Genomic DNA, 27,320 nt, shown 5'->3' with positions numbered 1-27,320 from the left:
TTCTGGTTGTTGGTTTTGCTGGGTTCTTGATGGGGTGTTGGGTGCTGGAGTTCCTAGCTTGCTATTCAGTTGGAGCGAGTTGGGGTGCCTCCCTACTGTGGCGGCGCCATCTTCCCTCTCTTTAGAATTCAAACTGTTGGCCTGTGGCCAAGATGATCCATGGCCAGAGAGAAGGGAGAGAAGGTCTACTTTAGCTTTTTAAAAAATTATTTTTAATTTTTGTAGCTAATAGGAGATGAGTCTAATGGAATTTCCTGCTCCAGCTGGCTGTGACCCTCAGGTCTTAGCCTCCTGAAGAACTAGGATTGCAGGCATGAGCCACCAATGTCTATTTTAGGCTTTAAAAAAATTAAGATTGTACAGAATAGGATTCTCACAAGTAGCTTTCTTAACCAAGAATGAAGGGGAAATTTTGTAGCTAATTCTCTTTTTATAACAAGTGGATGTGTAACATTTATTTTAACATAGAGACCTTCAACTTAAAGTACACATATTCAAGTTTAGAGAATGTAAATTAATCCAACAGTGTAAAAATACTTCAAGAAAGTATCCCAAGAATGAAGGTTGAACAATGTAGAAGAGGTACAATGCACATTTTTAATCAGAGCAGTGCAATGTATGTCAAACTTTAAACTACTGAAATATTCCATATAATCAAATACATTAGATTTTTAGAGATTGGTATTAAGTGCCTGTCACTATTTGGGATGAATGTAGTTTAGGTGATTAATAAAACTGAAATGCAAAATCTTCTCGAGCTCTTTGGATTTCTGTCAATTTCAAAACCTTACAAAGCTGTCAATGAAAGAAACAGTTCTCTCAAGACAGCAAAAGCCAAATATCACACATCCCATTTGTAGTAATTATGGCCTCATACTATACTCAATGCACTAATATTGAAAACATGTAGACCCCATAGTACTCAAGATAAATTAGCACATTACACTATAGTTGGTAATTAAATTTCACTGACTAGCAGATATTGGACATTTTTATATTTTCAGAGAGAGATCACTAGTTTAAAAAAGTTATGGTTTTATAAGCTTTTTAGTTAGTCCTTTCTACGGTCTCTAAGTCCATCACTAATTCACTGTGACTTTTAAACTATTCCAATATAACATACCTTTATTTCAGGGCTACTAGATTCAAACTGAGCCTCTGCAGGACTGAGTCTCTGCAGGCCAGCTATAGCTCTCACAACATACTTTAGCTAGATACAGTTTGCCTGTTTTTTTTTTTTTTTGTTCTTTTTTTTTCAGAAAAATAACCCATACTTTAGAAAATACTGGAATGAGATGTTATTAAATAATCTAAGGAATATATTCTTCATCAATTACTTAAAAATCAGTATGGTTATAAATGTACTCATGGCTTTCTCTAATTTCTTATATAATTTTAAACATTATGTTCTATTTTGGTAAGATTAATTTCTATGCAATATATGTATAATCTGATACGAATAAACAATACTACCACATCTTCGTTAGGAAACAGAATCATATAAACTTGAAATGCAGAAGGGCCTCAATTAGGGAGTTTTTGTCTGATAAGCACACTAAAAATAGTTGAAAACTCATTTAATGAACCTTGTCATCTGAAGGCAAAGAGCAAGTCAGGGGCCAGGATTAATAACCTTTTTAAAAACTTTTTGCCAGTCCTGGTGCTTGAATTCAGGACCTGGGCACTGTTCCTGAGCTTCTTGTTCAAGGCTAGCACTCTACTACTAGAGCCACCGCACCACTTCCAGCTTTTTTGTGTGTATATGGTACTGAGGAATTGAACTGAGGGTTCATGCCTAAAAAGCAAGCACTCTACCACTAAGCCACATTCCCAGCTCCAGGCTTAATCTTTTATAACTCCTTGTTCTTATGAGAACTCACAGAACACAGGAAAAGCACTTTAGTTCTTTCCAAGGGTGACCCTTAGGAATTTCCACTGGGCGTCACCTCTTAATCGGCTTACCACCTCTTACCATTGCTACCCTGGGCAGTGAACTCTTAACACATGAACTTTGGGAATCAATCCACATTCAAATCATACACAGACTTAATGTGCAAAACAATCTCTAGAAGTAATCATTACACAGGAGCATCTTGTATACAAAGTTAACTAAAATGAGGTAAAATGCTAACATTTTAAGCAGTATAAACAGCCTTTTCTTTCCTTCATGGTACAGGAAGAAGTTGTGTGTAAACAAGTCATTTCCCATCTACAGAGATTTATGAAAATAGATCATTTTCTCAATAATTCTCAGAAATGTGCACACTAAGGATGAATCAAAATTCTCCTTTTATTGAATATATACAAGTATATATTACATTGGTAATGTCAGGAAATGTGGTCACTTTGAGAAAAGGGGTGTATTAAAGGAGTATGAGAATGTACAATCTGTTGGAGGAGATCAATTCTTACACAAAGTGATTTAGAGTTTAATATACATACAGGGAATGAGAAATCAATCACAAAAAATTTTGAAAAAAGACACAGTAATTGAAAACACAGAATCAATTCCCGAGAGGGTGATGATTGGAACAGAACACTCAGCATATTGGAAGGAAAGCACTAAAAAGTCCTTATGTTGGATCATCCCTGTAAGGCACCTCATTCAGCAGGATCAACTCTTTTTAGGTGAACAGTGTCTTTTAAATTTGCATATATTATCAATCTTCTGCAGGTCTCATCAAGAATCAGTCATTTTAACAAAAAAATGTTAGCTTTATAATAAGAAAGGTTCCAAGTTTGACTAAATAATATTTAGCATTGTAAAGAAACAATAGAACTTTGATTCTCAAGATTTTTTATTAAATTGTGTTCATGTGCTAACAATAATTGTTTTTTGTTTTTTACCATTAAAGTAGATGATTGATATACAAACCTACTTGGCTATGCTACTTCTTGAGTTTCTTTTGGGCAGCTTTCTTCTTGACCATCTGCAATCGCTTCATAGCGTTGAGCTGTGATTCTTGTGAAGTTGGGCCTTTAAGGGACGCTGATGGAGTGCTGCTTGAGTCTGAAGTGGTTTTGCTAGTGGTACTTCCACTGGAGCCTGAAGTACCACCATTTCCATTTCCACTTAGTTGGCTGCTGCTTCCTGGAACTAAACTACTAGGACTAGGAAGACCTACTTTGCTGACATTGTCACAACTAACTGAGCGGCTCAGGCCAGTTTTGCCTAAGGTTAGCGGTGGAAGTGGTTTCAATGGTACAGTGGGTGTGGTGTTATTACCAGAACCTATTTTGGAACCTATTCCACTTTTAGAAGTTGTTGCCAGACCAGTCAAGCCCACAGGCTTCTGGTTAGCTGAAGAAGTGGTAGGTTTCCCACTATTGTTTTGTGTTGTTGAACTCAATTTTGCTGTTGAGGGACCCGCTGAGGAAGTTTTGGCTGCAAAAGCCGCCCATCCAGTTAGGCCACTAGTTACCGAAGAGGAAACATTGTTACTAGAAGAGTTTCCTGAAATAACTGTGGATGGCTAAAACAAAACAAACACACAAAAATAAATCTTACATTAGAGCCAAGTATAAAAAATACTTATATCCTTGCCTATAACAGGCTTGTTAGGTTTTTATACAAAAGTAATAACTTACAAAGTTTAAATTTTATCACAAAGTTAGGTTTCTATTAAGCTGATCTGAAATAAAATATACATAGCTAGTGGGTTTGCTACTATTTGCAACGCCCTCCCCTTCCCAACCAGTACTGAGGTTTGAACTCAGGGCTTTGCCCCCTGGCTTGGCTTTTTCATTCATGGTTGGATCTCTACCACGTGAGCCACTTCTCCAGTCTCACATTTTGCTGGTTAATTGAAGATAAGTCAAGAGCATTTGTCAATCCACAATCAGATCTCAACTTCCTGAGCAGCTACATAGGTTTACAAGCATAACTTAGCAGCACCTGATGACACATTCTTGTTGAAATGATTCCAAAAGAAACTGTATGAAATGCCCTTTGGCAATTGCTTTAGGATTCAGTAGAAAGCTATAATACAAAATCTGAAAGCATTTTAGCTAATTTTTTACTCCAAAAAAAAGGTATTACCTAACTCAGACAAACATCTAATTCTTTAGATTATGCTCAAAATGACTGAGTATCATTCCAAAGTTGAATCCATTCTTAACAGACAAAAATGTTTATACCCAGGATATTCAGGAGATGCCCGAGATTAAGATCAGATCAGTATTTATTGAGAAAAAGACAACAGTTGTATACAAACTGTAAAGTTGTAAAAATTACCATTCATTACGAAGTAATAATTCTAGCACTATGAACTATCTGTGTATACACAAAAGCAATTGTTTGGAAGTGTATAGTACTTGTAAAATAAGAAAAAAAAATCCAGAAGACCGTAATCCTAGCTACTCAGGAGGTATAGATCACGAGTATTGTGGTTTGAGGCTCACTTGGGTGAAATGTTAATGAGATCCCTCTCTGATCTCAACCTATAGTTTGGTGGCATTGTTCCTGTTATCTCAGCTACGTGGAGAAGAATGAAGCAGAAATTGGTGGATCAGAGCCCACACTGGCTTGGGCAACATGCTTCCTCTACCACAAAAAAATAGTAAGATCCTATTGTGAAAGCAACTGGTATGTGGCTCAAGGGGTACAGCACCTGCCTAGCAAGCAGAATCTTAAAAAACAAGCAAGCAAGCAAACAAACAAAAAACAACTCCACACAAAACTGCCTGCTATATAGCTAAGTAGCTTTCCAACATTCCTAATCAAGGAAAACTTACATGTAACAATTTTAAAAGACTTATGAAATATAAACAAGAAACAAGTTCTATGTATTTGACACTTTATTTCAGTGTTTTGCCATTGCAGGGTCCTGCTTTTCAATGGGACAACATATAGTTTGTAATAAAATCAGGACAAAGGAAATTAAAGATCACAAACATGGAGGAAAAGTAATTTCTTACATTTCATTGTGGAAAATAAAATTTCTCAAACTATTTTTTTTTTCTGGTGCCAGTCCTGGGGCTTGACCTCAGGGCTTGGGCTCTGTAACTGAGCTTTTGTATTCAAGACTAGCATTCAACCACTTGAGCCACAGCGCCACTTTCAGCTTTTTAGTGACTAGTTGGGAGATAAAGTCTGCCCCAGCTGGCTTCGAACCTTGATCCTCAAGATCTCAGCTTCTTGAGTAGCTAGGATTATAGGTGTGAGCCACTGGTGCCCTACTCAAATGTTTTTAAGTAAAAACACCTTTTTGCCATTCCTGTAGTTAAGAAACCATTTGCTTGTTACATGTGAACAGCAACAAACTTTTTTTCACAGTAAAATTTTGTTCTAGGACTGGGAATATGGCCTAGTGGTAGAGTGTTTGCCTAGCAAGCATGAAGCCCTGGGTTCGATTCCTCAGTACCACCATATAGAAAAAGCCAGAAGTGGTGCTGTGGCTCAAGTGGTAGAGTGCTAGACTGGCCAAAAAAAAAAATTTTTTTTTTGTTCTAATCACAAAACACTAAAATCTATCAGACAAAAAAGAGAGGCAAGGTCTGAATATATTTGCCATAAAATGATATCATGAATGATTTGCTAAAAGTAAACTTTTTTTTTTTTTTTTGCCTGAACTCAGAGCCTAGGTGCTATTCCTGAGCTTCTTATGCTCAAGGCTACCACTCTACCACTTGAGCCACAGTGCCACTCTGGCTTTTTCTGAATAGGTTATTGGAGATAGGAATCTCACAGACTTTTCTGCCTAGGCTGGTTTCCAACCAATCCTCAGGTCTCAGCTTGACGAGTAGCTAGGTTTACAGGCGTGAGCCACCAGTACCCGGCAAAAAGGTAAATTTTAATAATAACAGGTTAACATAAAAATTTACCAAAATAATTAAATATAGAACATATCCACTGTAGTTTTAATAAATAAAGTACTTCTTGTTATATTCTAATTAATTACATTCCTTTATAATAAAACAATAATGGATATCCTTTGGATATCAACTCTATTTCAGTAAATAAAGTAAAAACTTCTTCAAGTAAAATTACCAGTATTTCATTTTTAGAGTATTTTACATGCATATATTTTACATCAAACAAAAGCTGTTGAGCTTGCTATACAACTACTGAGATTTTTCTTCTAAAATTACTACTATGCTCATACGTGGAATATATAATTCAGGAAAAAAATTATTTTTCTTATAAAATTATATTAGGAAAATAGTTTATTCTGTGATATCATCATTATATGAGGGCTAAAAATTGAGTGTGACAACTCAGAAAATGAAAGCAGTGGTTTTCCTACTACACTGTAGGGTTTCTTTGTATAAAAAGTAAGTACTGCTGGGAATATGACCTAGTAGCAAGAGTGCTTGCCTCCTATACATGAAGCCCTGGGTTCAATTCCCCAGCACCACATATACAGAAAATGGCCAGAAGTGGCGCTGTGGCTCAAGTAGCAGTTGCTAGCCTTGAGCAAAAAGAAGCCAGGGACAGTGCTCAGGCCCTGAATCCAAGGCCCAGGACTGGCAAAACAAAAAGTAAAAACAAAAAAAAAGTAAGTACTATGAAAGCTCATAATAATAAAGAAAAAAAATCCATGAGACTAAATAAAAAAATTTCTTCAATAGCCCATCTACTTATTGAAATAATCCTAGACTATTGTTCTTTCTGATAAAGACAAACAGTAGGGTAACATATTCAATGATTAAAAGTTCCCTTTCTAACTAGTTAATAAAATGCAGTTTTCATTTCCAACATAGTAATTCAATATATAGTATTCCATTAGATTTAAAAATTATGCATACATTCTTTACTCTAGACTAAGATATAACTAGAGATAAAAGTGAACCATACCTTTACTTCTGTTCTCTTGAAGGCTAGGAAGGTTGTCTCTTGCTTGAGTTTAGTTTCTGGCTTCTTAACCAATGGATCTTTGACGGCTGGAGCAACAGAAACAACTGTGGGGGCTGGTTTCTGCGGTGGTTTCTGAGATTTTTGAGCCTATATTAAAAAAAAAGTCAGTGGATTAAATGAAATACAAAAACAAAAGATATAGTAAAAGAACAGGTAAACTTCTAATATTGTGACAACACTGAAAATACAGACTGCAAGGCAAATATTTTAGCATCATATTAGTTTTATAGACTTTATAAGTTTCTGTTGTGTTTTTGTTTGTTTGTTTTTGGCCAGTCCTGGGGCTTGGACTCAGGGCCTGAGCACTGTCCCTGGCTTCCTTTTGCTCAAGGCTAGCACTCTGCCACTTGAGCCACAGCGCCACTTCTGGCCATTTTCTGTATATGTGGTGCTGGGGAATCGAACCCAGGGCCTCATGTATACGAGGCAGGCACTCTTGGCACTAGGCCATATCCCCAGCCCTATAAGTTTCTAAATAGTAATGATACAAGGAAGCTATAAACGGGATGATCAATGTGAGAATCATGATCCAAAGCTAGCTTAGGGCAAAATTGAGGCTGTACCCAAAACTGTAACTAAAGCAAATACGTGCTGAGGCCTTGACTCAAGCTTCACCTCCCAACAAATGTGAGGCCATAAATTCAAACAAAAAGAGGTCTTCATCTAAGGAACAAGAAAACTCAGGGTAGAGGGTAGAGATGCATCACTGGAGTAGATAGCAACTTCTTGGTTTCTAACTCATCTACTTTTTACATTAACTAAAATTAGAAAAGTATGCAATATAATAAGTTATGCTAATGAACAGCAAAATGAGATAGTACATTGGGAGGATGAGCTAAATGGCCACTCTAACACAATGAGGGAAACACAGAAAGACAGGGCACTCATACAAATACTGCTGCTGTACACTTGTAGAGCTGAGGGTTTCAATTCAATCAGGAATGGACAATTTCTGTTTCCTACGAGACTCAACAAAGACAGGTTTCGTACAGCATCTCTTTCCACAGTGATTCCTTAGTACTACATAAAGTGTTTATAAATACATTGACATACTAGTATGGAATATTCACATGTTGTGGGTCTTTAATGCTGCTTATTTATGAATTAGAAGAAGCTAAAAGCCAAATAGAGAAAAACGCATATAATATGGATCCGGTCTTCAGGTAAAGAAACATAAAATGCATATACCAAATATACACAAACATTTAAAAATCATCTTTAAACTTTTTAAATATGTTAGGTGTTCAATTTTTTTACTCTGAAAGCACGGAACAATTAAAAGGCGGGTTAAAACAGACATGAAATAATTCCTACCATTCTTTTCATTTGTCTGGTACATCGAGCACAGTACCACACCAGGCGAGGGTCGTTCACTTCTTTGTCTGTTACCTGGGGTTTATGGCAATCTTGGTGGTAGAGATTATGGCACTCCTGACATTCTACTAATTGATTACCAGATGCCACTGTCATTTGTCTAAATAAAAAAAAAAACCACACAATTATACATTATACTTTCTTGAATATAGCCAACTGAAATTCATTTCAGAGTGGTTCCTGTTACATTGGATACAGTAAAAGGATAAAAGAAATTCTCAATAAAAGTAAAAATAAACAAATCCCAACATCCAAACTGTACAAGTACTTCATTTACTTTGAAGGTAATATATAATATACCATAAATTTGGCTATATTTTCCTAGTCATTTCTCATTGTGTATTTTTTCCTATTTCTGGAAGACAGCAGATTTTGACTAGTCTGCAGATAAGTGCTATCAACATTTCAAAGGAAAAGAAGGCAAATAACTTTCTGCTTAACATATTCTTCCTCACTCATGAATGTAAACATCACTTACCCTCTAGAACCCCAGTATTAAAACTTTAACAAATTTTAAGATATTAAGTTGCTTTATGGGCAGTTGATAAGACACCATCTAGGGCTGGGAATATGGCCTAGTGGTAGAGTGCTTGCCTCATATACATGAAACCCTGGGTTCGATTCCTCAGCACCACATATATAGAAAAAGCCAGAAGTGGCACTGTAGCTCAAGTGGTAGAATGCTAGCCTTGAGCAAAAAGAAGCCAGGGATAGTGCTCAGGCCCTGAGTTCAAGCCCAGGACTGGGAAAAAAAAAAAAAGACACCATCTACTTATTTCCTCTTCACTTTCAAATGACAAAAATGAAATAGCAAATGCCCAACAAGAGGGGTTTGTTTGTTCTTCCAAAGAATCCAATGTATAACTTACCTACAAACCACACAGGCCAAGCCCATTTCCATGGCGAAATCATCAGCACTAGTCTCCTCAAAACTAGAAAGGTCAGCCATAGCCAAATCTTTGCTGGTTTGGACAGTAATGGGGGAGGTTCGAGTATCTGGTTTCTCCAATCTAGGTTTCTTTGGAATGTCACCTCCTTCAGCAATTTCTGATTTCATCTATTAAAAGAACCCAATCATAATAATAATAGCAAACATTAAATAAACTTTAAATCCTTGAGAAATAAGATGGGAAGTATACAATAAAACTAGTTTACAGATATTTTCACATAGTTACAGACAAATGGGCACATTAAAGATCTGTGAAAGAATTATAACTAACTTGTGCTCACTACTTTTTAAAAAATAGCAAGTTTGTACAACCAATGGCTCACTTCTGTAATCCTAGCTACTAAAGAGGTTGAAATCTGAGGATTGCAGTTCAAAGCCAGCTCAGGCAGGAAAGTCTTGGGACTCAAAAGCCAGAAATGGCACTATGGCTTAAATGGTAAGGAGTTAGCCTTGAGCACAAAGAGGCTCAGGGATAGCATCCAGGCCCCGAGTTCAAGTCCCGGGACCTGCAAAAAAAATAATAAAGCAAGGCAGAAATAAATAAATCAGAATAGTTTGGCATATACTCATATTCTCTTTGTATTCTTCTACCCATTAAAGAGTTCTAGAAGTTCAGTGGATTTACTTGTACTTTCTGTCGTGTGTGTGTGTGTGTTTTAATCAAGCTGCTTGGACTTGAAATCAGCATTAAAAAGGCTACGCTTATCTTAGGTGTTTTAAACTACGGAAACTTAAACTCTACTGAAAAAAAGTAAATAAAAAGAAAAAATACCGTTATCCAGAAATAACACAGGGCCCTATGTGCTTGAAAGCTAATTCTGGCTCCTTTAGATTAACCTGTTGGATTAAAAACTGAAATTTTGTAAGACAAAGAGAATTTGAAGATCTTATCTTTGTTGGTTAGAATAAATTTTAGTACTGCCACTTTAGATAGCAATTTGGCAACACTTACACATTACAGATCCTATTTTCCACTTATAGGTATAAATCCTATGCAAATCATGTTCACAAGAAGTCAGCATAGTAGACAGATACATCCTACTTCCTCATCAGAAGGTAAATGGATAAACTGGTTTATTCAGAAAATACTATATAGTGGTTAAAATTTATCTAGTTCTATACGCATAACACAAATTTCACTGTTGAGTGGAAAAAAGTTACCAAATGACATACACACAAAGGATGATTATCACTGTGGAAATTTAAAAGCAAAAAAAAGTAATATATAGCTTATGAGGAGCTAGCATTTAGCAAAATTGGAAACATCTATGGAATAATATGGCCTACCTTAAGGGAAAGAGTTACTGAGGAAAATCTTAGTTTATTTTCATTAACTGCTAAGTTTTTAATTATTTGCACAATTTACCCAAAATATACAATCCAAGCATGTCTATGGACCTATTAACAAGCTTTCCTAGTGTAACAAAGTTTATATTTCGTCATATTCTTCTTCCTTTCTACTTTTATTTCTCAGAAACCATTTTAGATATAATCTCTGAATTAGGGCAGTTTACATTTGAAATTTACTGTATCTCTAAAGGCTAACATATTTGTTAAAAACAGTAAATGGTTAAAGAAAAGGTTTCTAAATTTTACTTATTTTTAAAAGTTAGCATTTATCTACATATATTTACTGAGTGATTATTATATATGTATAGCCATATAAAAAGTAGACATAAAACAGCTTCTGCTTATGGAAAATAATTTACTTTCCGATAAACAAAATTAAAATATAATCTTACTTTATCAGCAGGTCTCTTTTCAGCTTCCTTCTTTACTTTTTCAGACGTGAGGACTTTGCCATTATTATTACCAGAAGGAAGAGTGGATGATGTTTTAGGCTCTTGTTTAATAGAAATAGATTTTGTGCTTGAAATTTTTGGTGGCTCTACATCCTAAAGTGTAAAATGAAAAGATATCAGTTCAATATTCACACTACTCAATATTCATAAGCAACAGATAATAAACCTAAGCAATTTCCAGTAAAAAAACTGAGATGTTATGGCCAACGTAACATCCTTTTCTTAAACAGCTTTACTGAGAAAAGCTGACATATAAACTGTAACTATTTAAGTATGAAGTTTTCTAAAGTTTGACACTAGCAATGCCTTCAATATAATAAGCATACCCATCATACTTCCAAATTTCCTTGTAGTCCTTTGTAATCAGTATCTTGTAGGTATATATCCTAAGAAAAAAAGTACTGAGCCTGGGGCTTGACTATGTCTTGAGCTTCAGACTGTGATTAGACTTGAGCTAATTATATAGTGCTCTGTCTTTCCTTCTCAGTTTAGTACCAAGAACTCAGACCTGGGTGAGTTTCAGGGACAGAAAGAAGAATTTGAAAAGATATAAAAGAATATAATAAGCATTGTCACTCACTAATAGTCTTTCTTTTTATGTTCCAGGCAGACATTACACTAATTGACTCATATATTTTACCTGTTGTAATTTTCATAACTCTGCAAAGTAATCCTTTTTATTCCCATTTGCCAATAAACAGCAGCTGGGTGAAATGAAGTTACCATACAACTCAGTTTTCTTATTGTAAAATTTTCTTATTGTAAAATGAGGAAAACAAGCAATACCGATCTCTAAAGACTATTATCATAATTGAAATTACACATAAACCACTCAGAAAAGTGTCTGGGACGCAGTAAACATTCATGATACACAATTATCATCATACAACTACAAGAGGTAAACCAGGACTTTAAAAAGGCTTTTTTACTTTCAAAATATTATATAAAACTGCCACTGACTACTTTGTTATTATCAAAACTGGAGCTACGCCTATACCTCTTTTCCCTTAAATAATATTCTAGCCATCTTACTCTGCTTGAAAAATGATCATTTCATTTTATTTCATTTATATGCTTGTCCTTAAAACATTACAGAATACTACTACATTGTGGTTACATTCAACAACTTAAAAAAACTGACAATAAATAATTGGAAGTGGAATTCTATATACCTGAAGTAAAAGAACTTTTCTGTGTGGTATATGAGTTCTCTGAAAGCTTAAGGGAATTAAGGAAACTAAAGAATTTAATTTCTTCTGTTTTGAGAAGGCCTAAATGCAATTACTGTACTACTACAGGCATTACAAAACTCTATACAAATTTTAAATTCATATATAGATACCTTTTGAGTTGGGCGGTAACCTGAGTCAATACCTCGAGCCAACGATTCATCAAGCAATGCCTTTAGCTTTTCAGCAGAATCTTTACTCTTTGAATGTAAGAAACCTAGAGCTTTTAAAAAAATGGGATCAAGTTCCAAGTTCACAGTCGCAGCCATTGTGAAACACCTGAAAGAATTTTTTTTAAAAAAAGGGCAGGAAGTAATTTAGAGACAAAATACCATCACCAATATCCAAGGATTTTTTCACTTTATTTCTAATAATACTGTACAAATTTTAAATGACTCAGAGGTTATTACAGAAAAACTGAAATGTCTTTTCTAGCTCTGACTAGAATAACGACAGCATTGCCAGGTTTGAGAAAGAGTCAGTTTCACTAGCTATCCTGGGCTGGGTCTCTCTAGGTAGACCAAGATGGCCTTGAACTTAATTTGTGGAGAATACAGATGTGCACCAGGTTGGTCCTGACTTTAATTGGTGGGGATTACAAGGTGAACAGCAACATTTCCAGCAATGGTAAACTTTTAAAGGCAGATCATATCTACCCTGGCACAGAACTCCTTCCTAGCTATTTTAAGCACCATCTGTATAGTTTCAGTGCATAGGAATTTGGTTGTGTTTAGGTCACTTCTTCTTCTTCTTTGGCCAGTCCTGGGCCTTGGACTCAGGGCCTGAGCACCATCCCTGGCTTCTTCCCACTCAAGGCTAGCACTCTGCCACCTGAGCCACAGCGCCCCTTCTGGCCATTTTCCATATATGTGGTGCTGGGGAATCGAACCGAGAGCTTCATGTATAGGAGGCAAGCACTCTTGCCACAGGCCATATTCCCAGCCCAAAAAAACTTCTTTTACACCTTATTTTGAGAACAGAACAAAACCACAGATTCGGTGTACGTGTGTGGGGTAGCAAGTGGATGTAGAATCATAGAGGGCAATGGTTAAAGATGTAAGTGATGGCTGCAGAGGTCATTGTGGCACCTTTTATCGCAATTTACATATACATATCTATATATGTATTCCTCTGTCCCACTCTTAAATATTAAAGATAAACTTATTATGCCACATCTAGGTGGTGATATCTCATGCATTAGCCTATTTTTTGACAAGGTAACGTCTCTGAAGTATGGCTCTGAATGTGTGTGCGTATGTGCGGGTGTTTTACAAGGCTTGTAATGTTTTGTCTTCTAAGGAGCTTTTCAGAAATAGCCAAGACAATTGAAGCTATACATCGATGATTTGTGAAATTCTAAAACATTAGAAAGTTATATTTTCTATGATTAAGCAAAGTTATCAAGTGGTTCTATTTCTACTTGCCACTTTTTCTAATACTTCTCCAAGTAAACAATTATTGAAATAAAAAATGCATTCCCTTTGATCAAAATGCTAGAGCTAACAATCTTCTTCAGTCCCTGAAGTTAATATTGTAAAACTGCAACACATACATTGCTACAGTTAAGGATCTATCAACACGGTAATTCCCATTTTCAGCGTTTATGTCATTAAAACTTACTGTGGCCGGAAATCTGGAATATGAAAGTGCAAGTTGAAAATGGATTATTTATTCCTTCCCCCTTTCCTTCCCTCTTTTAAGTTTCACATGACACTCAAATATGCACACTTCTAAGCTCAAATCCTGTATACCCAGATTACTAGGTGGACCTAATGACATCTCAAATTCAATTATGAACTACTAAAGTTGAGGTTATGGTTATTCTACTCTTTAATTTTTATTTTTGCCAGTCCTGGGCCTTAAACTCGGCCTGAGCACTGTCCCTGGCTTCTTTTTGCTTAGGCTAGCACTCTGCCACTTGAGCCACAGTGGCACTTCTGGCCATTTTCTATCTATATGGTGCTGGGGAATTGAACCCAGGACTTCATGTATGCGAGGCAAGCACTCTTGCCATTAGGCCATATTCCCAGCCCCAAGTCAGTCAGTCTTGCACCATTTTTTTCAATAAATCATAGCATTCTCTGGTTATCAGGGCACAGGGCTCTTTTCCTACTCTTTATATCTCTAATCAGAAACATTCCTGTTGAATCTAACACAGTATCTTTTTTTCATACTACTTTGCAGCATGCCAAAATAAGTGACCAAAGTGGATTAAATGGTCAAAATACTATGGTCTTGTCCTCCTACACAGTTTTAATCATTTCTCAGGTCACTGAACCAAATGTCACAAAAGAAACTCAACTTTTCCCCTGTCCACTAAAACCAAACCTAAAGCAGCAAAAACACAAGCACCTTTCATACACTGGGAATTTGTATAATGCTTCTATTTGCAATGCTCTTTCTTCCTAATCTTTCAATTTTGGTATCAACTCATTAATTCCATTAGAGCTGTAAGGTCAGGGAGAACAGGCTGTTGTTGTTTGTTTTGTGCACTGTTAATTCCCTAATTCTTCTAATTTAACAGGTGTTTATACTTAGTGAATGAATGAGCTAGGTTCTTGCTTAAATGTTAATTTCTAGAGCTTTTGTCATCCTCAAATTAAGTCGAGTATTCCTATGTAAGCATAAATTTATGCTTTCCTCTAAATCTCACTTTCCTATCTGCCAGTCTTTAAAGCTGATCTGCACGTGCAATAACAACAAACAGAAAAAAAAATCGTGCAGTGTGCAATAGCAGGGTTGCTGTCTTTATTTCCATCCTGAAACTTTACCGTTCATGTATCTGCAAGCTTTTCCTTTTTCAATCATCCACGGGATACTTAACCCCTTCTCCAATCTAAAACTAACCAAACGGTGGAGAAGCTGAAATGAAAGAGGAAAAGCTTGAAAAAAGGATCGTGAATCTCACCATCACAGCAAAACATTTCGAAGGGCCAGGCCCCAGTGGCTCACCTGTAATCCTAGCTATGCCTGTAATCCTAGTTCCTGGGGAGGCTGAGATCTGAGGATCAGGGTTTAAAGCCAGCGTGAGCAATAAAGTTCCTGAGATTCTCATCTCCCATGGGCTACCAAGAAGCTGGAATTTGAGCTGCGGCTCAAGTGGTGGAGCGCCAGCTTTGAGCAAAAATGCTTAGAGGCAGAACCCAGTCCCTGAGTTCAAGCCCCAGGGTCGGCACAAATAAGCAAACAAACCCAAGGCCTGGTCACGGAGCACAAGTACTAGATACGGGAGCCAAAATATAAGGCTAAATTAGGGAGCAATACCGGTAGGGTGCGGTAACCACCCCGAGCTTCTAGACCCGGTTCCAAGGTCCAGGTCCCCGGGACTCGGGACTCGGAACTCAGGACTCAGTCCGCAGCACCCTCGGAGGCAAAGCACTCCGCGAGGGGGGGGCGGGAACTCACGCTGGGGCACGCAGCCGCCTGCAAACTATGAGGTTCATCCTCGAGGAGAGGGTGGAAACTGAGACTCCACAGAACTACAGTCCCTCTCGGCCCTCGCGGGGGTCTCGAGACCCCCGAGAAGCATCCCGGCGCCGGGACTCGCCGGCACCACTCACCGCTCCGCCCCGCCGCGCAGTCCGTTCCCAGGCTCTTCTTCCGAATGCGTCCCCCTACGTCCTGCCAGGGGCACAGCACAAAGGTTCCGGGGAGCAAGCGCGGACAGGAACGTTTATCAGTGAAGCAGCCGGAAGTGTCGCCACACGTCCTCTTCCGGCCCGCCGCATTATGAATGATGGGTTCCCGGTGTGGGGTTTTTATGTTCCAGACTGTTAATACCTTTTGGTTTCCTTTTGCTTTTGTTTTCTTTAGCAGCCGTTCCCTGAAGTAGCCTCGGAATCTCGGCTCCGGCCGGGCTGGAAGGCGCGCTTGGCCGGCGTCGCCCGTCACGGTGGAGCCTGGCCGCGCCTCAGCGACCAGGTGAGGAGGGCGCTCGGGCCTCCGCAGCCTCCTCGGCCCCGCGAGCTCGGGAGGACCAGGCTCTGCCCCGGGTGTGGCGAAAGGGCTGAGGAGGCTGGGGAAGAGCGGGAAAGGCGAAGGCTGGAAGCCTTTCCTTGTCATGCGTCTTCAGCCCGGAGTTCGTCCCAGATATTTTTGGAGACACCTCAGGGTGCAGGTGTGGACGGCGCTTCCCGGCCCTTCCCCTTTTCCTGGTTTCTTGGTTTTCCCGGAGCCTATCCTCTCCTAATAGAGGGTTCAGAGCAGTTTTCAGTCATAGGAATTTGTGGGTTAGTTGGATGTTAAGTATAATTAGGAAATCTCTTGGATTATGGTTTAAACTTTTTTTTTGATACCTAAGTTTTTCATTGCCTGCAAAGTAACGGATGGTTCATGAGGGGATATTTGCTTGTTACACAAAACAGTATTTCCCTTCGGTTATTAAATGCCATAGGAAATATGAGTTTAACACATACATGAAAATTACTTTGTCATCATAAATATTTACGTAATACGTGTTTTGCATTCCACCCCCACTTGGTTCTGGAATGAAGTGACATTTACTTTTAATACCAGAATCCTGTACCTATTCAGTAACATAAGTTCATTTTTATAAAAAATCTTATTTTTTATATCTTTAAATTTAATTTTGGTTTCAAGGTGATGTAGAGAGAGGTTACAGTTACATAGGTAAAGTAGTGTACATTTGTTATACTTGTTACCCCTCCCTGGTCTGTCTCCCACATTCCTTCTTCTTCCCCAGTCCTCACACTAGTTGTACAGTTAATTTCCAACATATTGTTTTGTGAGTGTTGCTCTTGCATCAGTTCGCTCTTTATCCTTTGTCTCAACGTTTTGATGTTCTTCCTTTTCCTAATTCAGATAAACATATATACAATACGCAGGGCCCCCAAACCGAATGACAACAGGAGATAAACCATAGGAGAGAAAAACGAGCGAAAAAAGAAAGAGTTTCACATAGTACATTAAAAATAACAATGGAAAATCTCTTGTTTCTGTATCTTGCAGTTCATTTCACTTAGCTTTATCTTACAAGATCATATGTACATAGCTATTGAGCTATTGCGATCCTCTGCTAGGACTATCCTAGATGTATACTAATTATTACCAATGAGGGAAACCATGGAATCTTAACAGTAACATGAGTTCTAAATTCTTGAATGTTAGAAAAAAATAAAATAATATAAAAATAAATTACTGTCTAATATTTTACTGTACAACATATCTTTGCATCCATATTATATAAAATATAATTTCCTTTGTAGTATTCAGTCACCAAAGATATTGACTTGAATTTGGAGCCCTGAAATATTTTTTAATTTTTTTCTTTTATTTTTATTTATTTTTTATTTTTTTGCAGTTGAGGGGCTTGAACTCAGGGCCTGGTCTCTGTTCCTGAGCTCTTCTGCTCAAGGCTAGTGATCTACCACTTGGATCCACAGCTCCACTTCCAGCTTTTGAATGGTTAATTGAAGATAAAAGTCACATGGGGGCTTTTCTGTCCTGACTGGCTTCCAACCCCAATCCTCAGATCTCAGCTACTCAGATCCTGAGTAGCTAAGATTACAGTCCTGAGCCACCAGCACCTGGCTGAACCCACAACTTTTCAAACGACAACTTTTTGCAGCTTGTAGCAAAGTGTATTTCTTTTCAACATTTTTTACTTTCTCTGTCTCACACACAAATACATTGGTACAGACATTTGTGGAGTAAAGTAGTAAAAAAAAGATTTTAGATTTTAAGTTTTAAAGGCTGAGATACATTAACTAGAATGACAGTGTAAAAAATGTCTACATGCCTTAATTTTAAACCTGTGATTAATGCAACCATTTGATCTGAAGATTTTCTTTTTACCGCTAGTCCCTTGGATATGCCCAGGGATTTACACTGCGTTTGTTCAGCTCCTAAAGCTGATGGCTTTGTCTGCTGCGTTCTCACTGTCCCTCAGGAGCATTTGCAGTATGGCATTTGTCAAAGGTGAGAAAGAACAAACGATACACCATTTCTGTGCTTGGTAAGAATGTGCTATGGAATAACAAAAGCTGTGCTGAGAATCCCTAGAGACCCAGAAGTTGATTCTCTTAGTAGCTATCTTCTTTAAACTCATGATATAAAAACTAATGAGCCAAAGAATCATCAAGATCAGAAAGAAGAAAAAGTAAGAGGAATTTTGTCTATAGTCTTTATGCACAATGTGCAGAAACAGATTCTGCACCCTTAAGAAGTTAAAAATGTAAAAGAATTCAATTTAAGCAAAAAGTGGTACCAAATTCACATAGATTCACTAAATATTTGATATTTACTTTAAAAATTACTGCCCAGGAGGGAGTGAATTTTTTTTCAGTTACAATCTCATCATGTAACATTGATAATCTAGGGAAAACCATATCTATATCGGAAAACATGTTAAGAATCAAGAGTACTTTTCATTTTCTCTCTTTTTTTTGGCCAGTTCTGGGCCTTGAACTCAGGGCCTGAGCACTGTCCCTGGCTTCTTTTTGCTCAAGGTTAGCACTCTGCCACTTGAGCCACAGCGCCACTTTTGGCCGTTTTCTATTTATGTAGTGTCGAGGAATTGAACCCAGGGCTTCATGTATTTGAGGCAAGCACTCTTGCCACTCGGCTGTATTCCCAGCCCTCCATTTTCTCTTGAGTATTTCATTTATTTTTAGTTTTCACAAAGAACAGTTATTTGCTGTTCTGTTTTGCTGACATCGAACATGTACCAAGTGCTCACAGTGAGGAGATGGTAAAATATGCATCAAAGCATGGTTTATGGTTCTTTTAAAAATATTAAGTTGTACAGAGGGATTACAGTTCCATGAGTCAGGTTATGAGGACAATTCTTTTTGGACAGTATCATCCCTTTGCTTTCATTTTGTGGCTCTTGTATACATTGGAAAGTGGCAAGTGTACATGTCTCTCTCCTCATCTCTATATCTTAAAAGCTGTAAAATAAGCATGACTTCAATTTTTGTTTTTTGCCAGCCCTGGGGCTTGAACTCAGGGCCTGAGCACTGCCCCGGACTTCTTTTTACTCAAGGCTAGCACTCTACCACTTGAGCCACGGCACCACTGCTGGCTTTTTCTTTTTTTTTTTTTTTTTGGCCAGTCCTGGGCCTTGGACTCAGGGCCTGAGCTCTGTCCCTGGCTTCTTCCCGCTCAAGGCTAGCACTCTGCCACTTGAGCCACAGCGCCGCTTCTGGCCGTTTTCTGTATATGTGGTGCTGGGGAATCGAACCTAGGGCCTCATGTATCCGAGGCAGGCACTCTTGCCACTAGGCTATATCCCCAGCCCACTGCTGGCTTTTTCTATATATGTGGTGCTGAGGAATCGAACCCAGGGTTTCATGTATATGTGGCAAGCACCCTACCACTAGGCCATATTCCCAACCCCACTTCCATTTTTGTTTTGCCAGTCTGGGGCTATGTTGCTGAGGAATGGAATTCAGGGCTTCGTGCCTATTAGACAAGGACTCTACCACTAAGCCACATTCCCAGCCCCAGTTACTAGTCTCCCAATAGGCCAGTAGAGTAATAGGCAATTGAGGAAATCAGTGATGTTTGCTTTGAAATCTGGACTGCTGGGAGAATTAGTCACAAAGACTGATAAATTGATGTAGATTTCTATGGGAAAACTCCAAGAGACCAGTTTGTATAAAGCATGCTAGTTATTTTTGCCTGCTAACTTTAATATTTACATTTTAGTAATTTGAATATCAACTTCTGATGTCAAACAAAACCCAGAAAATTAATAAGTTTTAGCAAGAAGTTTTTCCCAAATAGTTACTTTACTAATTGTATTCTATTATTACAAAGGATTATAACCTCTAGTATAATAAAATAAAATGGTTGAGAAGAGTGAAGACTTACTTTTCATTAAAAATCAATAAAACACAAAAATTTTACAATACTAAGGGAAATTTAGTACTTTGACGTTACTAACATTTCAAAGGCTCCTCAGAGACAAAACTGCAAGTATATTTTTATAAAAGGCTTTTTTAAAAAAAGTTAAAATGCCCTCTTCTCATTGCAAGTTTCTATGATGAATGCATTTAAACAGTGCCATCTAGTGTCAGCTCTGAAATTGATTTACTAGAGCTCAACAATTCTGGATCCAAGGAATGTATGACTCAAAGGTTAAAAAAAAAAAAGTCATCTTAATTGGCAAAAATCTTAAAGGAATAATTTGACTTCATGATAGCCTGTTGGAATCTTTAAAATAGTGGTAGAGCACCATGCATGAGTGAAAGCGAGGCAAGAATATGAGACCCTGAGTTCAAGCCCTGATATTAGCACAGAGAAGGAAAGAAGCAACAGCAGCAGGAGAAGCTAGAAGGAATGTTCTTAATTCTTGAAACACCATGTATGAAGATCCTAAAATAGGAAATGCTTAGATTTTTTTAGGAAAAAGCTCCACTTTGGGTGGAATAATGAGCAAGGAGGAAAGTAGAAGACATACAAAAATTAGATCAAGGAGATCTTAGTAGGCCGTTGTAGAATCTGGTTTTTCTGTGAATATAATTGGAAGATACTGGAAGGTTTAAACTGAGTGGCATTACATGAATGGTGAACTTTTCTGTTCAGGTTGAACAGAATCACTTTGCTATTTTGATAATAGACCAGTTGGGAAGTAGACTTTGGAGGCAATTAATACAATACACAAGAGGATGTGGGTAACTAAAAAACAATAGAAATCTTGTAACAATCAGATTCTGAATACATATTGAAGATATAACCAAAAAAATTAATAGATTTGTATGGGGATGAGCAAGAAAGCAGTTAAAAATACTTTCTATTACATAGCAGTAAATTGTGCTCATCTTAAAGGAACCATACCTGACTGACTAATTTGTTGCACAAAGTACAGGAAAAATTTCATTTGAAGGTCTTAAGGGCTAATATCACAATTCTTACTGGTTTCTAGGATAAGCATTTATCTTTAATATTAGCTTCCAGATTGTTATATTCTAAAGCATGTAACTGTTTCAATTTGTGGTTTAGGTGACTCAGTGAAAGAAGAACATGAAAGGTATTAAGAGAAGTCTTGCAGAAGAATACTTATACCTGGACTTTTCTCACCAAGCAGAAGGGTGCATCTTCCCTCTTCATACATCTGTGACTTTATTTTTGTTGTCATACTGTGACTGCAAAATCCTTAAAGTTTATTTAGTCCTCCCCAACGAAAGTTCTGATGGTTCACTTCTAAGAAATGTGCTATCTCAGGATCTTGAAATGCAGGTTATTTCTAGGCAAGAGCTTCCACCCATAGTCCAGACTTGCTGTCTGCCTGCAGTAGTAGAACAGCCCAACAACTTTTGTAGAGCTGGACTTGCTGTTGTACTAAGACACATAATCCAGAAATCCTATGAAGCTGATCCCTCAAAGAAGGACATTTTGGAACTTCTGGGTTTTAAAAAGACTTGCTTGAAAGCCTGTGCTGAAGTAAGTATAAGGTCAGGTCTCTCTTCAATGATTAAAGGCTCCATATATCTTCCTACTGGGAATAAAATTTCATTTATTTGGGGAAAAAAGCCCAAAACAAAACAATAGCCAAATGCCAGTGGCTCATGTCTATAATCTTAGCTACTTGAGAAGCTGAGATCTGGGGGTCATGAGTTTGAAGCTGGTGCAGGCAGTAAAGCACATTAGACTTTTATCTCCAGTCAACCAGCAAAAAGCTGGAAGTGGATCTGTGGTTCATATGGTAGAGTGCTAGCCTCAAAGAGCTAAGGGACAGTGTGCAGGCCCTGATTTCAAGCCCCAGTACCAAAAACCCAAAATAGAAAACAAAAACAAAACAGTAACCAATGAAGTGTCTGAAGTCGGGGGCTGGTGTCTCATTCTATAATCCTAGCTACTCAGAAGGATGAGATCTGAGGATTACAATTTGAAGCCAGCCAGGGTAGCAAAGCCCATGAGACTCTTAAACTCCAAGTAACCACCAAAGCACTGGAAGTGGAGCTGTGGCTGAAGTTGCAGAACACTAGCCTTGGGTGAAAAAGCTCAGGGACAGCACCAAGGTTCTAAGTTCAAGCCCCAGTATGGCACTAAAAAAAAAAAAAAGAAGAAAAACTATATAAAATAATCCTATGTTCATTCAGTGTTTAACTAAAAGATAAGAATTTATAAGTCACTTCCATAGTTGGGAGACATTTTTAGAGATTAACTTCTTTTTGTCCTTTAGTTATATTGAGAATCTTCAAAGGAAGCATTTACATATAAACAGGAGCTCAAGTAGCAATGCTTTGTAAGCCCTGCTTTTTTTTTTTCTTTTTTGGTGAAGTTATGTTTATTCAGTAAGAGGCTACTGGAACCAAAAAGCTCCATCCTTTAATGTTTTCACTTTTGAAGCACCTAAATAAGTCTTTTGATAGAACATTAAAGCCTAGCCCAGGGATAGTTCAGCCCAAGACTTAAATTCTCTTCACTAACTTAATTTCCCAGTGTGACATTTATATTCAGTCTGTGTTGAAAAGAGAATCCTTTCATTTCTTGTTTTGTTTTATAGGTTAGTCAGTGGACCAGGCTATGTGAACTCACCATCCCTTTGGCGATTGAGAATTTCCTTAGAGAGTCTGTTGAGCAGCCCCCTGCTATCCCTGCAGAAATATTCCAGCTAGAGAAAAAGCTTAGTGAGCCTGTTAGAGTACACAATGATGACAAACTCCGCAGGCAGAAGCTGAAGCAACAGAAGGTTGCTGAAAAGAAAAGAACAGCCAAGACCAAGGTCCATACCCAGGAAACACCCAAGGACCTGGACTGTCCATCTAAGAGTCTAGAAATGAAAGTGGCCTTCTCAAAGCTCATGGTGGAAGAAGAATCAGCTCCTACCAACCGGGAGCCTTCTCACATCAGGAAAGCAAAGGCCTCTGACCTTCCTCCTCTGGAGCATGTGTTTGCAGAGGGACTTTACTTCACTTTGGCAGACATTGTGCTTTTGCCCTGTATCCATCATTTTCTGGTAAGGTTTTATCTGGTGTGAGCATACTGCCATGAATTTCAATCTGAAATTGCTTAGTTTGCATTCAGGTTCCACTTCTTAACTGTCATGCACCTGAGCCAAATTATTAATATCTCATTTTTTATGTGTTAAATGGAAATAGTACCTCTCTGACTTTGTTGGGATCTTCCTTTCCCCCACCTAGCAGCTTTGGGGTTTTAGTTTAGGACCTTGCACTTGCTAAGCAAGTTTTCTCAGCCATTTTGCTTAGGTTATTTATCCAATAGATTCTCATACTTTTTGCCTGGGCTGGTTCTGAACTGCACTCCTCACACAGAGCTGGGATTATGAGTGTGTGCCACCACACTCAGCTAGTACTCTGAGATAAAATCTTTGTAGACTTAATACTTTTTAAACCTAGACTGGCCTTGAACAGCAATCTTTCCATCTCCTTCCATGTTGCTAGGACCTACAAACATGAACCAGCTTTGTTATTGAATCTTGATATTACCAAGGGCCCATGTGCTGAAAACTTGGCCTTTGGCTGAAGCACTACTGGAAGGTGTAAAACCTTTAGCAGGTCAGAAAAGTATAAGGAAGCTAGGTGTATGTGCCCTTGAAGGGATGTTGAAACCATGGCCCTTTCTTGTCTCTTTGCTTTTCAAGTGCCCTGAAGTAAGTAGGTCTCCTCAATTATGCACTTTGCAATAACATTCTGTGCCACCACAGACCCAAAGTCAAGCCTTCATGGACTGAAATCTGCAACTCAGAGCCAAAAGAACCCTTTCCCTTCATTAAATTGATTATCTCAGGTATTTTGTCATAGTGATGGAAAGCAGACTGATACACTCTAATGTAATCAATCATTAAGACCTTTAAAACATTTTTTTCAGTTAGCTCATTATGACCTTAACTCTGAGTTATTAAAAATGTTAGCAATTGTTATGATTGTCAATTGCTCTTATAATTATCTTCTGTCACTAGACGGTCCTGTATAAGAAAATGATTAAAAACTAAATACATTTTGTCAGTTGTATACCAAACTTAGCCAACTAAAATTCTAATTTCATTATGTTGAGTGGTGTCAAACCATAAAGATGATAGTGTTACATAGTTTTTGCTATTTATTGTATGTTGTGGAAATAAAGGTAGAAAGTTACACGCACACGCACACACACACACACACACTCTGTGGAGGAAAAGAACAAGATGAAAATAAGACCAGAGTAAACATAGAAAGCTGGCTTGCTATATCGCCTTATAGTTTGTCCTTAAAAGCTGTATTTTTCTTGCTTTAGAACATTTTACCCTTTCCTCTAATAAGGATTGAGGTATCAGATTTCATTCTCAGTCACCACCATTGAAGATGTCTCTACTGACAGAAAATATTTCTAATGAATATCTGTAGATTTAGAGGCTGTTGCTTCACTAATACGTTAGGCAGTATGGATCAATTATCATTGTCTTCCAAATCAAAACAAAGCAAAATAGCAACCAAAATGATGAATTACATATGAAAAGGTTCAGGAACTCTTTAGATGTCAGTCAGTATTATAAATGTCAAATATCATGATTTTATTTTTTTGTCTAGTCAGTTTTTTTCTAGATTACCTTATCTTTGATTCCTCTCATCTTTTACCAATTTAGTCTTTAGAGCGGCCATCTGATTTACTCTGAAGTATTGGACATTTGTGATGTTAATAACTTTGTAATTTTATAAAGGGAATCAAAGTGGCATCTGCTTGTTGTTTGGAGATATTTATTGAAAGCCTGTTGTAAGCACTAGCAATCAGTGGATGAACAAAACAGGTAACATACCTAACCTGGTGGAGTTAATATTCTAGCAGAGAGTAGCAATGAACAGGAAAACAAACAAATAATAGTCACAGGAAATCATGCCAAGTGGTACAGACAAAATGTGATAGAAGCAAGCTGATTTTTTTTTTTTTTACTTTAAACTCAGCAAAACATACAGTGTAATTTTGATTCACCTGTAGGAAGCTGATTTTAGTTCCAACCATTTGGCCCTATTTCAACTAATCTGAATTTTATTTTAGTCAAATGTAAATACCATTTATCTAGTTAGGTTTAATCAGAGCTGAAGTATTCCTAATTGACAAGATTCCCCTGGACACCTCCCCCCCCCCCTTCTTCCTTTGAATCAGGTAGGACATCTGACTACTCCTGAGTCATGTTCCTCATAGTCGGAAGGAGCTTTGATTTGTCTCAATTTAAAATACAAGAAAGCTTTCGTACTTAGCATTTTCCATTATAAGTATGATTAGATTCTGCCTAACATTTAATATGTAAATGCTTATACCATCTTCCTTTATTCCTTTGTATTTTTCTAGGATCTGCTCATTTTCTTTTAAGGAATTCATTTTTCTTTGCCAAAGCCTGATTTTGCTTTTGTAGCACTTTCTTCAAGTCATTTTGAATAATGTTGCCATCAGTTTGTTCATATTGTGGCTATGTTGCCAAGCTTTTGTGCTTGCATTAACCTAGAGAAGCATATGGAGTGACACACCAACAAATCAGAATCAGGATTAAGTTTTACAATTAATGATGAAGATGCTAGATTTGGGTGTGAAGTATGAAATGGAACCCAGGGTCAGTGGATGTAGCCACAGGAATAAGGTCAAAGACATGAAAAAAACAGAATCAATTTGGCTAAGTCTAGGTTTGGTTTACCAAATAGAAGGACTAGGGGGAATACCTGAACATTGTTATAGTTTTCTAAGCAGATTAAAGCAACATAAAGTAACCTGCCTAAGGTAGTATATAGATGATTAAGAAGAGACTACTAGTGAAAGATGACAGGTGAAGATAAGATGTAGTTTTCCCCAAATGCTTTTTTTTTTTTTGGCCAGTCCTGGGCCTTGGACTCAGGGCCTGAGCACTGTCCCTGGCTTCTTCCCGCTCAAGGCTAGCACTCTGCCACTTGAGCCACAGCGCCGCTTCTGGCCGTTTTCTGTATATGTGGTGCTGGGGAATCGAACCCAGGGCCTCGTGAATCCGAGGCAGGCACTCTTGCCACTAGGCCATATCCCCAGCCCCCCCAAATGCTTTTTAATATAGCATTTATAAACAAATTTTGTCACTGCTATTTATGTTAATTCTTCTTGGAATTGTCTTATTTTTTGTGAGTATGTTTTTCTTTAAAATTTTTTTCTTTTGTCTTATTTTTTCCTTTTCTTTTGTCTTATTTTTTGAACTCAGGGTTTCATGCTTGCTAGGCAAGAGTTGTTGGTTGAGGCCTACCTCCAGCCCTTTGTCCAGTTTTTTTCTTTCTTTCTTTCTTTTTTTTTCAGATAGGATCTTTTTGTTCTGGTTAGTCTAGGCCACAGTTCTCCTATTTATACTGTGACCTTGAGATGTCTGGCACATGCCACCAGGCTTGATTTTTCCCGTTGAGCTAGGATCTTACAAAACTTTTTATCCAGGCTTGTCTGGAACTGCAGTCTTCCTGATCTCAGCTGCTTTCCACATAGCTGAAAAGACAGGCATATACTATCTTGCCCAGCCATTGGTTGAGGCGGGGTCTTGCAGACGTTTTGCCTGTGTTGGCCTCAAACTTGATCCACTATTCTCATGCTTCCAAGTAACTGGTATTATAGTTGTAGGCCATTGCACCTGGCTTTGAGTTTGAGTTTTAGAATTATGTAGATGTGCTACACTTTATTCACTTACTGAATGGCATCTTGGGTATGGCAGCTATGGATATATTATGGGTAAGTTTTTAAGTCTTTGGAACATGGTTGCTGGATTGTATAGTAAGTTTAATTTTGTACAGATATACTAAACTGTCTTTCAAAGTGTCTGTACTGTTTTGCATTCATCAGGAAGAAGGATTTATGTTGCTCTACTCCCTTACACTTATTGGTATTGTCAATCAGTACTTGTATTCTAATAGGTATACAACCATATCTTCCAGCTCTCTGGTGATATATGGTATTCATGTTTTTATGTTCTTTGTAGCCATCTCTATATATGTTTTGGTAATTTATTCACATCCTTTACTTATTTTTTAATTAAGTTGTTACATCATTACATTTGTTCCAAATTTCGTCTCTGAGATGAATGATAGAAACTTAAGACACCACCAAAGAAGTTATCTGAATTCCAAATAAATATGAAAAGATCCTCAAGATCACTATTCATAAGGAAATGGGGGAATATTGCTATCCATACATAAGAGTGCTTAAAA

General features: G+C 37.7%; 2 protein-coding genes across 6 annotated transcripts in view; one reads left to right on the top strand and one right to left on the bottom strand.

Moving 5' to 3' along the window:
* Positions 1-2,272: 2,272 nt before the first annotated feature.
* Ints12 (integrator complex subunit 12) lies at positions 2,273-15,839 on the bottom strand. Of its 3 annotated transcripts, none has more exons than XM_048333583.1 (7): positions 15,771-15,839; positions 12,324-12,489; positions 10,922-11,074; positions 9,100-9,287; positions 8,171-8,330; positions 6,797-6,943; positions 2,273-3,473 (listed from the first exon to the last, which is right to left on the bottom strand). In XM_048333583.1, the coding sequence occupies exons 2-7, from the start codon at positions 12,477-12,479 to the stop codon at positions 2,889-2,891; spliced, it is 1,389 nt and encodes a 462-aa protein (XP_048189540.1). In that variant the 5' UTR covers positions 12,480-12,489; positions 15,771-15,839; the 3' UTR covers positions 2,273-2,888. The 3 variants fall into 3 exon arrangements, with proteins under 3 accessions (XP_048189540.1, XP_048189539.1, XP_048189541.1); XM_048333582.1 differs by lacking the exon at positions 15,771-15,839 and adding an exon at positions 15,616-15,764; XM_048333584.1 differs by lacking the exon at positions 15,771-15,839 and adding an exon at positions 14,982-15,134.
* An 82-nt stretch (positions 15,840-15,921) lies between these two features.
* Gstcd (glutathione S-transferase C-terminal domain containing) overlaps positions 15,922-27,320 on the top strand; it is a 66,285-nt gene continuing 54,886 nt past the window's right edge. For all 3 annotated transcript variants that reach the window (XM_048333434.1, XM_048333432.1, XM_048333433.1), the window contains exons 1-3: positions 15,922-16,131; positions 21,175-21,615; positions 22,682-23,134. In XM_048333434.1, coding sequence (XP_048189391.1) covers positions 21,196-21,615; positions 22,682-23,134 — 873 coding nt within the window. In that variant the 5' untranslated portion in view covers positions 15,922-16,131; positions 21,175-21,195. The remainder of the gene's footprint in view (positions 16,132-21,174; positions 21,616-22,681; positions 23,135-27,320) is intronic.

This window comes from Perognathus longimembris, chromosome 24 (assembly GCF_023159225.1).
Source record: "Perognathus longimembris pacificus isolate PPM17 chromosome 24, ASM2315922v1, whole genome shotgun sequence".
In the NCBI taxonomy this organism is placed as follows: domain Eukaryota; kingdom Metazoa; phylum Chordata; class Mammalia; order Rodentia; family Heteromyidae; genus Perognathus; species Perognathus longimembris.
The sequence above is the reverse complement of the archived record's forward strand: the minus strand, read 5'-3'. Positions and strand labels throughout refer to the sequence as shown.

Bases quoted from the DNA above. Each gene is read 5' to 3' on its own strand.
- Ints12 (XM_048333582.1), bottom strand. From the start codon at position 15,653: ATGAACCTCATAGTTTGCAGGCGGCTGCGTGCCCCAGC. The intron at 12,490-15,615 runs GTGAGTTCCCGC...AAATTCTTTCAG, and splicing joins AGGCGGCTGCGTGCCCCAGC to GTGTTTCACAATGGCTGCGA. The intron at 11,075-12,323 runs GTATCTATATAT...TTTACACTTTAG, and splicing joins GTTACCGCCCAACTCAAAAG to GATGTAGAGCCACCAAAAAT.